The following is a 14,838-nucleotide window of genomic DNA, read 5'->3' on the forward strand; positions in this document are numbered from 1 at the left end:
CCATCGAAGTCAATTGCAAAACTCTCAAAGTCGGAGTCGGAAACCCAATGACGACCACGATGGCGACGTCATTGTGTGTGGTTGGGTGGCTTGGGGCTTGAGTGGTTGACTGCTCGACTGGGGGCGAAATGTGAACCGCATAAAAGTTGGCCATAAATGCTAGCAGAGTCTATCATAATGGCAAATATTAAGTTGCATTGCATGCAACACTGCAGCTACCCGCCACACACTGTCCACTGTCCACTGTGCTGCAGCCCAGAAGAGACTTTTACCATTTTCTTCTGGAACCCTTCCCAGTCCCCCCAGTGATGTGTAGGGAGCGTCTAACGCTTTCCAAAGCTCCCGCTCACTCGCTTTTCGCGCTGCTCAGCTGCTCGACTGCTCTGTGTTTGTTCTATTTGAAATAAGTAAATTCTATTTGAAATGAATTAAATAGTCTATGCATGCGATGCGTCTCTCCCACCCACCCACTGCTACTCCATGTCGCTCGCTCTCCCCTCTCTCTTTCTGAGAATGTCTCTCCCTCTTCACGCTCTGTCTCTGTCTAGCTCTCTGTGGGTGTGCGTGCTTTTCATCTCCCACATTTTGAGGCAACAAAATAAAAAACATACAAAATAGCAACATCAAAAGTTTTTTCAGTTTGCTTGTTGCTTTACACGCGTGCGGTTCGCTTTGGCTCCTCATCAGCCAGCAAAAGATATCGTGAGTTCGTTTTCGTATTCGTGTGAGGAGGCTCTTTGAGACCGCAAAAGGTAGAAGATTCTGAAATTCCGCTGCTATTTCGGAGAGCTGTGCAAACTTAGAGATATAATCGTACGCTGCGTATACGTAACATTGTCAGCAAGCCTCACAGATAGATAGGGGAAACCGGGGATAGTTTCGTGGCAATCTACTGCATATGCTGTGACAGAATTCAAATTTGTTGCTGCTGGCGCTCTGGCATAAAATTTGTGATTTTCAAGGTGTGCATTGGCGCAAAATTTCAGTTCAAATTCAAATTCCCAACAATACGAATTAAATAAACATAGATATACATAGATACAGCTGAGTATCTGTGTGTGTGTGCTTGTGTGTTTTTGTGGCCGATGTTTTTTTGGCAACTGTTTTTAACCATGTTCTGTGTGTGAGTCAGCGGCGTCTTGGTCGCGGTCACGGCAGTGAAATGAATTGAAATAAAACCAAAACAAAACAAAAAAAAAATAAATGCATTTGTTGTAGAACAAGAACGAATCTACCACCTCGCTCCCATTTCCCAATGGAAATCGCTCCCTCCCCATTTAGAGGCATAAACAAAGCCCGACCGAAATTTGTCTGCAGGTGTTGCATTCCCAGTGATGTGAGGCTATATGTGGCATTCTTCTGGGGCTTCTCTCAGTAATAACCCGCATGATATAATACAAATTTAAGGGCACGCGGCCAGTTGGCAGTTGAAGCAGATTACGAGTATGAGTGGGACTTGGATTTGGCAGCGTGCACTTGCAAAAGGAATATACATGTATATACTCGCATATGATAGATGTAATATGCACACAAGCATGCTTATAAGTACTATGATAACTAGAGCATCATCTCGTATGTCGTTTTGGTGCCAAAGTCAAGCGAATAATTGCAGCCCGGAGGCGGTTACAGGGCCAAAGCTGTCGCTGTCACTTTCACAATAAATTGTATCTACCCGCACATATATACTCGTATTTGTCGATGACGATCGCCCACCACTTATCGAATTTGTTTAACTCTCATTTAGTAGTTGTATTTCCTATGTGTTTTTGTTTTTTTTCTCAATGGCATGTGTACCACAATGTAATTTGTGGGCTGGCTGCGGTTGCCTGCCTCATTGTACTTGTATTTCGATGGATGTGGGGCGTGTGATTTGCCATATCTGACGCCGATCCAATGACAATAAAAACCAGCGGAAACAATGGTGGCAAACAGCAAATGAGTGCCACGAGTATTAGTATTAGTACAGTACCGCCCAGGCGGGAAAATTGTTTTTTGAATTGCTTAATTGATATTCAAATAATACTTAAAAATATGTTAATGAAAATTAAACGGGGCATACAAATTGCAAAGCAATTAAGATCAGAGAATTCTCTGTGTATGTTTTATTGACAGTTTCGCAGATCATTTGTATGCCAAGCACGCGAGTCACATTAAAGCAATCGGACGGGATGGATTTCAATCATTTTGAATCTTCCGCTTTGCTGCCATCTGCTTGATTGACAGCCCATTTCGCTTCCCTTTGAGGTGCTCTATAAGGCTAACAAATTTAAATCAGCATTAGCATTGAGATGGGAACTTGTGCAACCGCCATGCCACAGTGAGGCACACACCCACACATCGCACAGCGCAGAGCTTGGCTCATTTCCAGCATGATCGGCATGTTTCAGTTTCGGCTGCCTTTACGCATGATTAGTTAAAACAGCAATTAAACATTTTGTTAAACTACAAAACGAAACACAAAAAAAACCAGACCCGAAAAATAGTTGCCAAATTGGCATTTTCCAAAAAAAAAGAAAGAAAAAAAAAAAAAGAAGAATTCCAAATTCGGTCCCCCAGCGACGGAACGGAAGTTATAAATTCCTAAGCGGGGCTGATATCATGGCTATTTATACATATGTCGCCGCCCAGATGAGTTATTGCCCCAAGGGAACAGAAGTTGGTCAGCCACAGCATGGCATATCAATTAGAAGAAAGCGCCTCGGCTCGCCTCGCCCAACACCCTTTGGATTGGCATATGCCACTGCCACGCCCCACACACTCTCACAAGCATTCCTGCTAGAGCTAGCTAGGGGCAAACTAGGTGCAACATGTGCGAAAAAGCCCCGACCCGACACGTTCCGGTCATTAACCGGAAAAGTGCAACGCACAGACACAGAATGGCCACAAAAGAAGTCCCTTCGAGCCCCCATAGTACATTCCCCTTGCTAAAATCGGACACTAACTCATTTATGGCCACCGTTTGATTTGTTTAGAGCAAAGAAACTACGTAGTGAAAGTGCAGAGGAGAGCTGCTGCAGCGGAGAGCAGGAAAGGCCAATTCGCGCAAACACAAACAATCCGTTCGGTACTGGCCAAGTTTTACGGCCTGCCATTGCCATTGCGAGTGCGAGTGCCCGAGTCCGTGTGCGGCGGCAAATTTTAAGTGCAAAGAAAAACAATGACGACAGCCAAATGGATTTGGCGCTTGCTGCTGAACATCTTGCTGGGTGAGTGCGTACCTATAACTATGTTATTTTAAGGCCGACCGCAACTGATTTTATTGGCTTTTGATCGATTTACGGTATTTATAGTTTTTCATTTTAATTTTTAGTTCATTCTGTGAGCATTAAACGTTTTGCACATGGCTCTCGAAGCATGAATTCGTTACAGATGATGGATGTACACAGCCTTCGCTTGTACACAGTGCGTCACGAAAATATGCGAAAAGGGGATTCGATGGCCAAATGTCAATGATGGCATAATATTTATTTATACAAATGCAAAGTCAGAAGTGTCCGCTCTGAGGATGTTTGTCCGTCATTTTGTCGTAAATTTCTTTTAAATCACATAAACTAATTTCGAAAAAATGACTATGTGGCTATTAGCATGAAAATTAATTCTTGAATATTTCCATGCCAACAAAAGGCGAAAGAAAACATGGAAATAAAGATCAAGGCGATCAAGGCGAATCGGAAATACGCTTGAAAACAGCCTCTAATCAGGAAAACCCTTTATCATTAATAAACTGATTGATAGAAACAGTTAAAGGCAAACCTTTTTATTTTCCCTCCCTGAAATCAAGCCTTAAATATATAAAAGGAAATATAATATCCATTTTTAGAGCAGTCTATATTGAAATTCTGGCCTACCATGTCAACGTTCTGCTTCAATAAATCAATCGAATCTACACAGATATATGTACATACATATCATATATGTATGAATGTTCGGTATATATGTGTATTTCCCTTTTTCCTTTGCCACACATTCTCATTCCATGTTCACTGAGCATTTTTTTGGCAAACTCTTTTGACAAATCGCATCTGAACAGCTGGCCAGCTGGCCAAGACAGTGACAATGAAATGACCATCTCCTCACCCACTTGACATTCGGCCTGTCTCCCTGTTTTGACATACCAATCAGTGGAGTGGGACTGCCGCAGCCTCGCGGCCCCCCCACGCTGTTCGGCGCTTCCATTACGCATACGCAGCGTGGCCAGCGGCTGACTCAGCTTGGGCGTAGTGAGAGGGAGAGCAGGTGGTCGGGGCGATATTGAAAGTGAAATTCAAATGAAATTTCTAGCTGGCTGTCACCAGTGCGATGCGATGCTCTGGGGTCTCGACATCTCTCTCACTTGAGCGAAAAATAAAACGCGAAGCACGAGAGGAGAGCAAGCGAGTCGCATGGCCATTTAACGAGCGTGGGAAATTTGTTTGCGCTACCGTGACGCACTTGTTGCTATTTTCGGACCGCTAGTTTGGCCATTAATTAATATGTATGCTAAAAATGTGCTTCATAAAACTAATGGCAACTATTCAGATTTTATTTATCAACATCTCTAACGACTTGCAAATATTTAGTTTTACCAATTTTTACGACTTTCCTTTTGTTTATCTCAGTTCTGGGCGCCGTAGCGGCAGAGTCCACGCGGGGTTATCATCGCGAGATTTGCCAGCACCGCAAGGGCAAACTGGTGAGTGGAGGCGACCTGCTGGGGGCCATCGATTAGATATTAATATTCAACGGAAAATTACAGATCCAGCCCATGAGCTTGTACCACAGTCGGCTGCTGGCACTGCGTGAACAAATGCAGATACGCGCCTCGCTGCAGGGGCCCGAGATCTATGGATATATCCTCACGTCGACCGACGAGCACCTCAACTTGGAGGTGGCCGCGCGAGATCAACGATTGCGCTACTTGACCGGATTTACGGGTGTGCGGGCCTCTGCCGCCATTACGCACCATGGAGCCGCCGTCTGGCTGGAGAAGCGATATGCCCAGCAGGCAGACGGAGAGCTCGACTGCAACTGGGAAATATATCTGGACAGTGGCAATGTCAGCATCGCCGACTGGCTGGGCAGCCGCGTCCACTTGGACAAGCGAGTGGGCGCCGATCCTCATCTGGTGCCGCATCAGCTGTGGGTCGAATGGGAACGCGAACTGGAGGACAAGTTCCTGAAGCTGGTCAAGATCAACAACAATCTGGTGGACGTCATTTGGGGTGCTGAGCGGCCCGAGCCGCCCAAGAATCAGGTGATTCAGGTGCAGGCTCGCGAATTTGCCGGCGAGAACTGGCAGGACAAGATCCGGGAGCTGCGGCGTCGCCTGGCTCACCTGGCCTGCGATGCCATGGTGGTCACGTCGCTAACTGAGATCGCCTATCTGCTCAACATTCGTGGCACAGACATTCCCTACACGCCAGTGGTCAAGGTGCGTCTCAACACTCGAATCTCATTTATGCCGCCCCTTCTCATATTTGTTCACTTGCAGTCCTATGCCATTGTGAGCCAGGATGATATATTCTTCTATGTGGACCATGCAAAGATCAGTCTGGGTATCGACCTTCATCTACGCACGGATTGCTTTAACGAGGATTGTGTCAAGTGAGTCATCCAAAAACATTCAAAGAACTTAATCCAATCTCATATTCACTGCAGAATTAAAGAATATCATCAAATCTGGAGCGACATACGCACCTATGCTCAGATCTGGAAGCGCGTGCTGGTTTCGGCTCCGTGTGTGCAGGATCTGGGCACCTCCGAGGCCATTTACTCCTCAATGCCGGGCAAAATCGTTGTGGAGTACATCTCGCCCATTATCTTTATGCGGGCCCAGAAGAACTCCGATGAGCAGGCTGGCATGCGGAGGGCGCATATACGGGATGGCGCCGCCATTTGCGAGTCAATGAGCAACATGGAGGCCAGATTCCACACGGAGCAGTGGACCGAGGAGAAGATCAAGTATGAGGTGGAGCTCTGGCGTCTCTCCCAGAAGCATGCCAAGGGGCTGTCATTGCGCACTGTGGTTGCCTATGGCGAGCACTCGGCCCTGCCCTACTACATATCCAGCAATGTAACCAATATCGAGGTCTCCGACCAGAGTCTGCTGGTCATCGAGTCGGGCGGTCAGTACTTGGAGGGCACCACGGATGTCTCGCGTACGTTCATGTTTGGCGAGCCGTCGCATGACATGAAAAAGGCCTACACAAGCGTCCTGGCGGGCATCTTGCATCTGGCGCAGCTGAAGTTCCCGGCCGATCTGAAGCCCTCCGAGGTAGATGCTCTCGTGCGCAGCATGGTGTGGAAGGACATGACGGACTATCCACAGGCAACAGGCCACGGCATTGGTGCCTACGGTTCTGTAGAGGAGCGTAAGTAGGGATCAGTTCTAAATGGATCATTTACTAAACCCAAATTATTCATTCACAGCACCCATATCCGTGGCTTATGGCAAGAACAGCAGCTTCCACTTCAAGCAGGGATACTTCTTCTCCAGCGGTAAATATCTGATGATATCTGATCCACTCAATCATTATTTCTGATACCGTACCTCGTTGCAGAGTCTGGCTACTATAAGCGCGATGACTTTGGCGTGCGCCTGAAGAACGTGCTCGAGGTAATCGACACCGGACACAGGCATCCCAGTGGCGCCCACTTTCTAGCATTCCAGGACGTCACATTGGTGCCCTACGAGCCCAAGATGATAGACAGCACCCTGCTCAGTGCCGTCGAGAAGCGCCTGCTCAATGAGTACAATGCCAAGATCCGGAACGATATTGGGGACGAGCTGAAGCGACTGGGCAACATGAGGGCCTTCTACTGGATGATGAACAAGACGCGACACATCCAGGGAGTATTTGCCCGAAGACGAGTACCGCACAGCGACCGAAGGTAGCAGCCACACCAGTCAGCCGCTGATACCCCTCGTTGTGCTGATCATCGCTGCGATTCTCTCGGCCTGGTCCTAGAGGTGGGGGCGAGCATTCTCAGTGTGTGATGGATGTGTCCGTGTATGTAATTATGTAGTTTTAGTTAGCTATGCAAATTAAAAAGAGAGAATCTGGGACTAACAAGGAATCAAACAACCAATAACTGCAACTGTTAGTATTTTAGTGATGTCATTTGGCCCCGCCCCGAAGCTCCGCACCCAGCCACCCTGCCCCCTAGCTGCCCCCCGCTGTACGAGTTTAGGTATAAGTTATCCACTTAAACCAAATACAATACGTAAAACGCAAATGTATAAAATCTCTAATCGTAATCGACCAAAAATATGTTAAACTGTTTACATTAATACGAGCAATATCTACAGATATAAGAAGTAACCTTGTATATTTTTCTAAATGTGATTAAATATAAAAAAAACAAAAATAACACTTTTCGAGCGTACCAAGAGGTATGTAGACCAAATATTTTGACAAAGTTTTTGGCGGCTAAAATGAATTAGATTGAAACTGAATTATTTATGCACATGATCTATGGACATTCGGAAATCGCTTTACTGGATCATTAAAATACATGCATGCATTTTTAAATGCCTTAAAATATAAATACTAAAGGAAGCACAACTTTTTTTCTTAAATTAAAAAACTTAATTGTTGAAAAATTTTTGTACACAGTCTAAGTCTCCATTTTACATTTACACTACATTGAAACAAAGAGCGATATTTTTTTTCAATAGCCTAAAAGTATGTTTGTGATTTTCTAGATTTTCTTGGTAGCACCTGAGCAGGTAATAGCAGGCTCATATATTCCAGTATACTTTGATCTTATAACTGCAACTAAATATACTCATAAATATAATATAATAAATAAAATGCAATACATACCATAAGTATGAAAGAGGTAGGAGAATATCAAGTAAAAGGTGACACCCACTAAGTAAATTGTAACAGATTTCATACCAAGATATGTATACTGATTAAGCGTACTATTATTGTGTGTTGTTGTTGTCTACTGTTCATAATATTAGACAGAGTTCAGTTCTATGCTGAAATTCAATGAGAACCTCATAGCTTATCCAATTACATTGGAAAATAATCTGTCTGGCGCACAGTCGGTTGTATAATCGAAATGCTGATTATTAAAATCCGCATACACGAATGTGTGAACAATGTTATCCCATCTTGAAGCACTTTTCAAACAGCACCAATGGCTGTCGAAGCCAATTGGGCATCTGTCTGCCAGATCGGCGACTGTGGGGCAGGCAGCTTATCCAATATCAAATGGGTCGTTGCATGTAAGGAGTCGAGTCAGTCGGGCCGTTTACGGTAAATGCCATTTTATGTTACTCCCATCCAAGTGCGACACATTTCCAAGCAGGCAGTAGCGGCATGTCTCCAATTGCCTCACTAAATCCCCGAATCGAACTAGAACTGCCGCCGACGATGTCGTGGCCCAGTTTTGAGCGGCACCAAGCAGAGAGATGAGCAACTTCATCTTTTGCGGGGCCAAACCAAAACCTGACACTTGTTCGGCTCTGCGGCGTTCTGGCGATTGACCCATTTTGGCCAATGGTGCATGGCGCATGGCGAACCTGTTTCCTTTCCGATGACTCCATGCAACTGGGCTGGATCGCTGGTATGGGTATGGGCATGGGGTGCCATGAATATGCGCGGCCGCGAGTTATCGATGGTCTGGCCAAAACATGAATTAATTCTAGCCGAGCGCAGCCTCGACCGCGGCGGTGGCGGCGGCGACTGGAACTGGTACCGTCCGTCTAACGGTGCACTCAAATATTGGTCAAAGATTTGCCTTGCGAATGAGCACAGTGCAATTTGGGGCACTCTGTCTTGTCCAGTCCTGTCCTGTCCACGCAGGTTTTTCCACTTTTTGGCTATGGAAATTGGGCTTTGAGATCGAGTCAAGGTGGACAGGCAATCCTGACCTGACCTGCTCCAAAAAGGAGGACTCTGGCACGCCGTAAGGTTCTTCTTATAATTAAATTAGCATGAACCATGTTCATGGAAGCCAACGGTGTGTGTGTTGACATAAGCATGGCAAATTGGGCATATCAGTGTCGCACTTAGGACCATGAGCCGCCGCAGGTTACGATAACGAGTCGAAATTTTGGCTAATCCGCATCAGCTGTCGTCGCCAGCCGTCAGCACTGGGTTCAGCTTCACGCATGCAGCCGCATGCAGAAGCAACAAAAAGGCGACCCAAAAAAAAAAAACAAAAAAAAAACTGGCCACTGCACTAATGCCGCTGCCTCTGGCTGTGTCTCTGCATCGAGACGACTCTGGCTGTGGCTTCGGAGCTCTGGGAGTCATCAAATCGCTCTTCAGCGGTTAGTCTCGTTATTGACTTCGCGGGCTCTGGTCGCTGCTTCGGCTTAGGCAGTGATTTTCTCGGCATTTTCTCGGTTGGAAAATGCAAATTATCTTCGGCATCTGCCCACTTGGCAACTGCTCAAACGAAACGAAAGTGTTGTCGTTTTTCCTCCAGAATAGGAACGTGACCGAATCGTAATCATATGCTACAATGGAAGAATTTGTACTTTTGTGATAGAAAGTTTTCTTTTGAAATTGCTCAGATAAATGTAGAAATAAAATCTAACAATTCATGATATTATTTTTGTGGATGCTCATGAGATGGATAATATTGTTGGAGTATTGCAGACGAGGTAAGACAGTTCAAAATTATATCTTATGACATTTGTGAAATTTGTGAATGAAATTTAGGGTTCAACTGAATAACCGTTTTTACTTGAATGTTAACCAATTAAATCGCTTTTCTGTTGGCATCATAATTACTTGACGAATCAACCCAAGACAAAACAAGACATTCCTTTGTCCCAGAAAGGCCTAGCAAACAGCTACTGGAAAGCCTTATAAGTCACAACTTGAGTATAAATACGAGTAGACAGGCAAACACTTATTCGATTAGCGGTATTTCGTCTGCTTCTGCTGACAGAAGCTTCTGCTTCAGCTTCTTCGGTAGGCACATCCAAACGGGCGACAAACAAATCAAGATCGACCAGTCATTTTTCCTGCTAAACTCGTTCAAGTTTCCTACTTACGAAACGTTACCTGGGGCTTGTCCGTTGGCCGCAATTGTTGTCCGCGCTTCTTTCTAGGAGGAGGGATCTCGAGTTTTCTTGCAATTATTTTCCGATTTTCTCCTCTCTCACAGACGCGATGTGGATACTTGGGGTCTGCGTGACAGGTCCGCGGTTCAGAAACTGGAGCATCGGTGCGCAGTTTGTTTCAGCTGCAATTGCAACTTGTTTCCACTTCTAAAAGGTGGGTCACAGCCATAACTCCTCGACTGGATCTAAGTTGCCTGTTCTCTGATACAAGTACGAGTAGATGCGAAAATAATCTTGCGTTGAGCCATTTCCAATCAACAGTTTACCGCTATCCAACAATCTCTTTATCGGTATCTTAGAATGTGCTAATGAAGCCTTCTAATACTTATGCTGGCAGAACGTTTCCATTGCCATCCGTAACTCTGGAAAATGCATCAGAGAACAGCCTTTAAAGTCGTCAGACTAGGACTAAGACTATCCATTATTCATGGCAAATATAATTGCAATTACAATTACAAATACAATTACAGTGCAAAGGCAAAAGCTCAATTAAATTTTTCATCACATTATTATTGGGAGCTCCCCGCTAGGTCTTAACGAGCATACACCTTTAGCTCAATCCAAAAATAGAAACAATTACAGTAATCCCCGAGTCAGAAGCAGCAAGCCCTTAATTTACATTTACCCATCGACCCAAATGGCCACTGGGATTGAGCCTCATAATTATGAATGGTAATAAAAAATATAAAAAAAGAAGCGTATACTTTTTCTTGTGCGGTAGTACCTTCTGAGAAGTACAAACTTTCCCTCAAATGCGATAAATGACAAGAAAACAATTATCTTGGCCAGCCAGCCCACTGGGCCGCCGGGTGGCAATAGAAAGAATTACGATTTTATCTTCGAGAGGAACGGCACTGTCCGAGCAACACAACAAAGACCACAACAGTTAGCCGGCAATCTGATGGTGTCAATGCAGATACTTAACGCCAATCATTTACAGCTCTATTTGCCCGCTGCCATACCCATTGCGGTTGCGGTGGCAGTGGCAGTCGGTTGTTGGCTGTTGGCGCCTGGGCCCCCCCTCACAATGATGTGTCGAGTGGTGGTGACCCACAAAGCACGCGCCATTTGAACCCAGCTAACCGAAATAAATGAAAGTCGCTTAGCACCCACAAGAAAGAATGGAAAATGTTGAAACTACCAATTAAAACCCCAAAATTTGCCCATAAAGAATTTCCATCAGAATATTCGTGACTAGATACCGCTAAGGGGCTGTCGAAAGCTCCAACTGGGGATGGGCTAGTGGGCTATGGGCTATGGGCTTTGGCTATGAGATATGCAAATGCAAATGCTTATGGCAATTTATGGCGCAGAGTTCATGAACAGCAGCGCCTAGCGTCACGCTCTTTTGAGCAATTTCTTTGTTGGATTTCATTATCTACGCCGTAATGCTCACCTTATGGCAGGGCATTGTTCGGTAAAGTGTCCATAACTCTCCTTGTCCGAAAGATTTTCATGCTTAGATTTAGTTAAACAAGAGCCAAGAGGGTGCTACATGCGAATGATGAAAGGGGAGAGAGAGAAATCCTTCAATATACTTATAAGGTGTTGGGAGCTGAGAAATGTAATTAGTTTTAGTTGCTTTTTCTATACTTCAGAGGGGGCGAAACGATGAGGTAGGAATCTCCCTCTGCCTATTCGTAGTGTCACTTTGTTGCTTATCTATTCGAGACAAACAATTACGAATGACAACGTAATGAACCCTACCAGCAAAGTAATTTCTCTGATATGAATACTCATGACATTTGGGTTTATGTAGCTTATGTAAGATTGTCTTTTATTTTTTGCTCATAGTCAGGATGTAAAATCTTCACCTCTTTGGGTCAGTAGTCGTGCTCGTGTCCGTGTTTGTGTTTGTGGTTGGGTGTTTTGGGTCACGTAGCCAACAAAACTGTCCAAATGTTTTTTTGCAAACAATACAAAATGGACACGAAAAAAAAACCGCGAAATTAATTTCTTTTTAACCACCCGCTGCCGTTCCCCGGCTCCACCCGAAAAGACGAAGAGATGGATGGATGGATGGATGGATGGATGGATGGATGAGTGGAGGAGCGTGTGCGAGCGGAGAATGAAGCGCGAAATGCCATAATGAGTGGCACAATGTGACAATTATTGTGTGCCCTGTGTCTGCAGAGTAACGCTTTTCGTGTCTGTCTCGCCTCCCTTTCGGGATCGGATCGTGACGCAACGCCAGCGTCGCTGCTAGCGCAGCTAATGAATGAATGAAGCCACATGGGCCACAGTAGGGCATACACACGAGTATCTGTGCACGAGTACTCGTATCTGTGCGCGTCCAAGTATCTCGCTGTATCCATCTGCATGGCCGTGATTCTACAAAGAAAGTCAGAGCGCGAGATTATGTCGGAGCGAAGTCAGGGAAAGTCATGAAACTTTAATTGCGCAATGTTTTTTGTGGCAAAATGTTTTGAATAATTTGCAGAACTTGTCCACTCCAATACACTGCACGAAAAGTTCTGGAATTGTCTGAGCAGATTTTCTCTTCTTTTTCTATCGTCTGAAGTTCCCCATTTTGCCTATGGTTCGTGGTGGCAAGCATTTTTGCCCAGTGTAGTACAGTGCTCGTTGCTCATGTCAGATACGCAGTGCTGGGCACAAGATGAGCGCAAAGGAATCAAGCGAATCACTGGTAGGCGCACCTGCACCTCTACCCACACCATCTGTAGCGATCCCCGAGTGTACATATGTACGTACCAGGCCAACCCAACCCTGTGCTGTGCGTTGTATCTGTATCTTCAAGCTTGCCTGCGTCTAGTAGGCAGGCGGAGAGCAACAACAAAAAATACGACTAATTTTTGAAATAGTTGCCGCTGCCGTTGGCACTGCCAGCAGCAAACAGAAACAGAAACAAACTAAAACACACTCACACGCACCAGATGCAAGAAAAGTTAAAACAAAAATACAGAAACCTACCGTAAATTGAATAGAGAAAGTGATGATCATGATATGATGTTATTTGTTAAATAAATCTCATCACCTATCAACACCACCCAGCACCACCACTCCCCCACCCCCTAGACAGCAGGTGCTGTTAACGGTTCAGCCATTAACCATCAAATTTGGTCAGTGGGAAATTCTGTTAAAAGTAAGAGCTCTTCGCACGCACAAAAGAAAATTCTAGAAATTTAAATAAACCGTTGAAAACGAAAATGCTGAGCACTCTTTGGGGCAATTTTCATTGGTTCTTCGCTATCCGATGATCAGCCGTTTTCGTTGGTTCCATTAAAGCAAGACGAGAGAGGAGGAGCCATAAAAGTAAGAGTTTTCTGGCCCTGCCAGGCTCCACACAAAGGGCTGACTATTAGCTAGTTTTTCCACTTTTGTCTTAGGTAGACCAATTTCGATTAGTTGTTACTGTTATCTCATGAATAAACCGACAATGTTGACAACTTCAAACAGATCGAAACACACACACAAACACACTCACACACACACGTGTGCGATTAATTGCCAGTAGATCAAACATTTGAAATGGAAATCGTTTGCAGCAACCGTACAATGGAAAGTTTTGATGTATCTACCAGTGATAGATTTTTATGGCCTTTTTTTATTATTAGTGAAATGGTAGCGGAATTTTTAATTGAAATCAGCATTGAATTACGACCACAAGCAATGTGCTCTGCGCTCTGATTTCATTAGCGATGCTTAGACATATTTTATAAAACACATTTATGCATTCCACATAGAAATATAATTTTTTTAGTTGAATACACAACACATTTCTTTGAAAATTACATGTGTTCTTGTGTTAATGTTAAGTTATAAGTTTAAAATGCAAATTCGGGATAATCCATGTAATTGCTCGCATGCATAGCGATAGTTTAGCTATTGCGCCTGTTAGTACTAACTATTATGCTGTAAGGGTCTCCGTTCCCCACTCCAGAGTATTCTCAATTTCCAGCTGTGGCGTTGCCTGTTTCGGCGCGCTGTAATGTGAAAAATTAAATGCATTTTACAATAGTGCACAAAGCAACACAAACAGGCCCACGGGCAGCAGCAGCACAGGCACAGGCACAGCACCAATTATCGTAAGACTTGACCACGGTCATTGATTTCGAAAATGCCTTCACTGTCGGGGGGCTCCGGCTCCGGCTCCGACTGCGGCTCCCTCTCCCTTGCCTCACTCGTCGTCACAGCTTCTGCGCTTGCGCAAATGGCAAAACCCGGGTCCACCGGCAATTTGAGACCCAAAAGAGGTTTAATTGCAGTCAGGCCGCCCGAAGGCGCCAAAGTTTGTGGGAGACTGACATTGGGATGGATGACTGCAACATACACCGAAATATTTACGCAAATGCTGCAACATGACATTCACATTCACATTGCCCAGCCGTATGCAAATGTCTGTGTTGGAGTTAGTCGAAAACCGATAATAATACCCATATAATAATCGAATCTTCAGTGTCAGCATTGGGCAAGTGATTGCTGTTGCTGTTGTTGTTGTTGTTGTTGGGGTGTTGAAAAGCAATTGTCTCGGACCCGTTTATCTCCATCAGCGCATTGGATCTGTCATTTTAGAGTTGGTTAAAGCAAAAACAGATTGCTCATACTATGAGCAGATACAAAGTCGGTTATACATTCGTCTACACGTAGCCACAGACGGAGATACATATGGGAAGACAGGGAGCGGACAGCGAGGGACAGGCATTCTCATTGTGCTGCCGCTACCCACTTACGCCAGAGATGATATTGTTACTCGCAGAGGCCACACTCTCCGTCTCTCTTTCTCCCGGTGCTGTCTTGGCCTGGCCATTTGG

The 14,838-nt window shown here is 44.9% G+C and overlaps 1 protein-coding gene across 2 annotated transcripts; it reads left to right on the forward strand.

Moving 5' to 3' along the window:
• The first annotated feature begins 651 nt into the window (after nucleotides 1–651).
• On the forward strand, nucleotides 652–7,357 carry LOC111077829 (xaa-Pro aminopeptidase 2). Of its 2 annotated transcripts, none has more exons than XM_022372252.2 (8): nucleotides 652–752; nucleotides 2,973–3,206; nucleotides 4,599–4,672; nucleotides 4,736–5,410; nucleotides 5,471–5,583; nucleotides 5,638–6,350; nucleotides 6,409–6,477; nucleotides 6,540–7,357. In XM_022372252.2, the coding sequence occupies exons 2-8, from the start codon at nucleotides 3,158–3,160 to the stop codon at nucleotides 6,872–6,874; spliced, it is 2,028 nt and encodes a 675-aa protein (XP_022227944.2). In that variant the 5' UTR covers nucleotides 652–752; nucleotides 2,973–3,157; the 3' UTR covers nucleotides 6,875–7,357. The 2 variants fall into 2 exon arrangements, with proteins under 2 accessions (XP_022227944.2, XP_022227945.2); XM_022372253.2 differs by having other exon boundaries at nucleotides 682–702.
• The last annotated feature ends 7,481 nt before the right edge of the window (nucleotides 7,358–14,838 follow it).

This window comes from Drosophila obscura, unplaced genomic scaffold (genome assembly GCF_018151105.1).
Source record: "Drosophila obscura isolate BZ-5 IFL unplaced genomic scaffold, ASM1815110v1 contig_150, whole genome shotgun sequence".
In the NCBI taxonomy this organism is placed as follows: Eukaryota; Metazoa; Arthropoda; class Insecta; order Diptera; family Drosophilidae; genus Drosophila; species Drosophila obscura.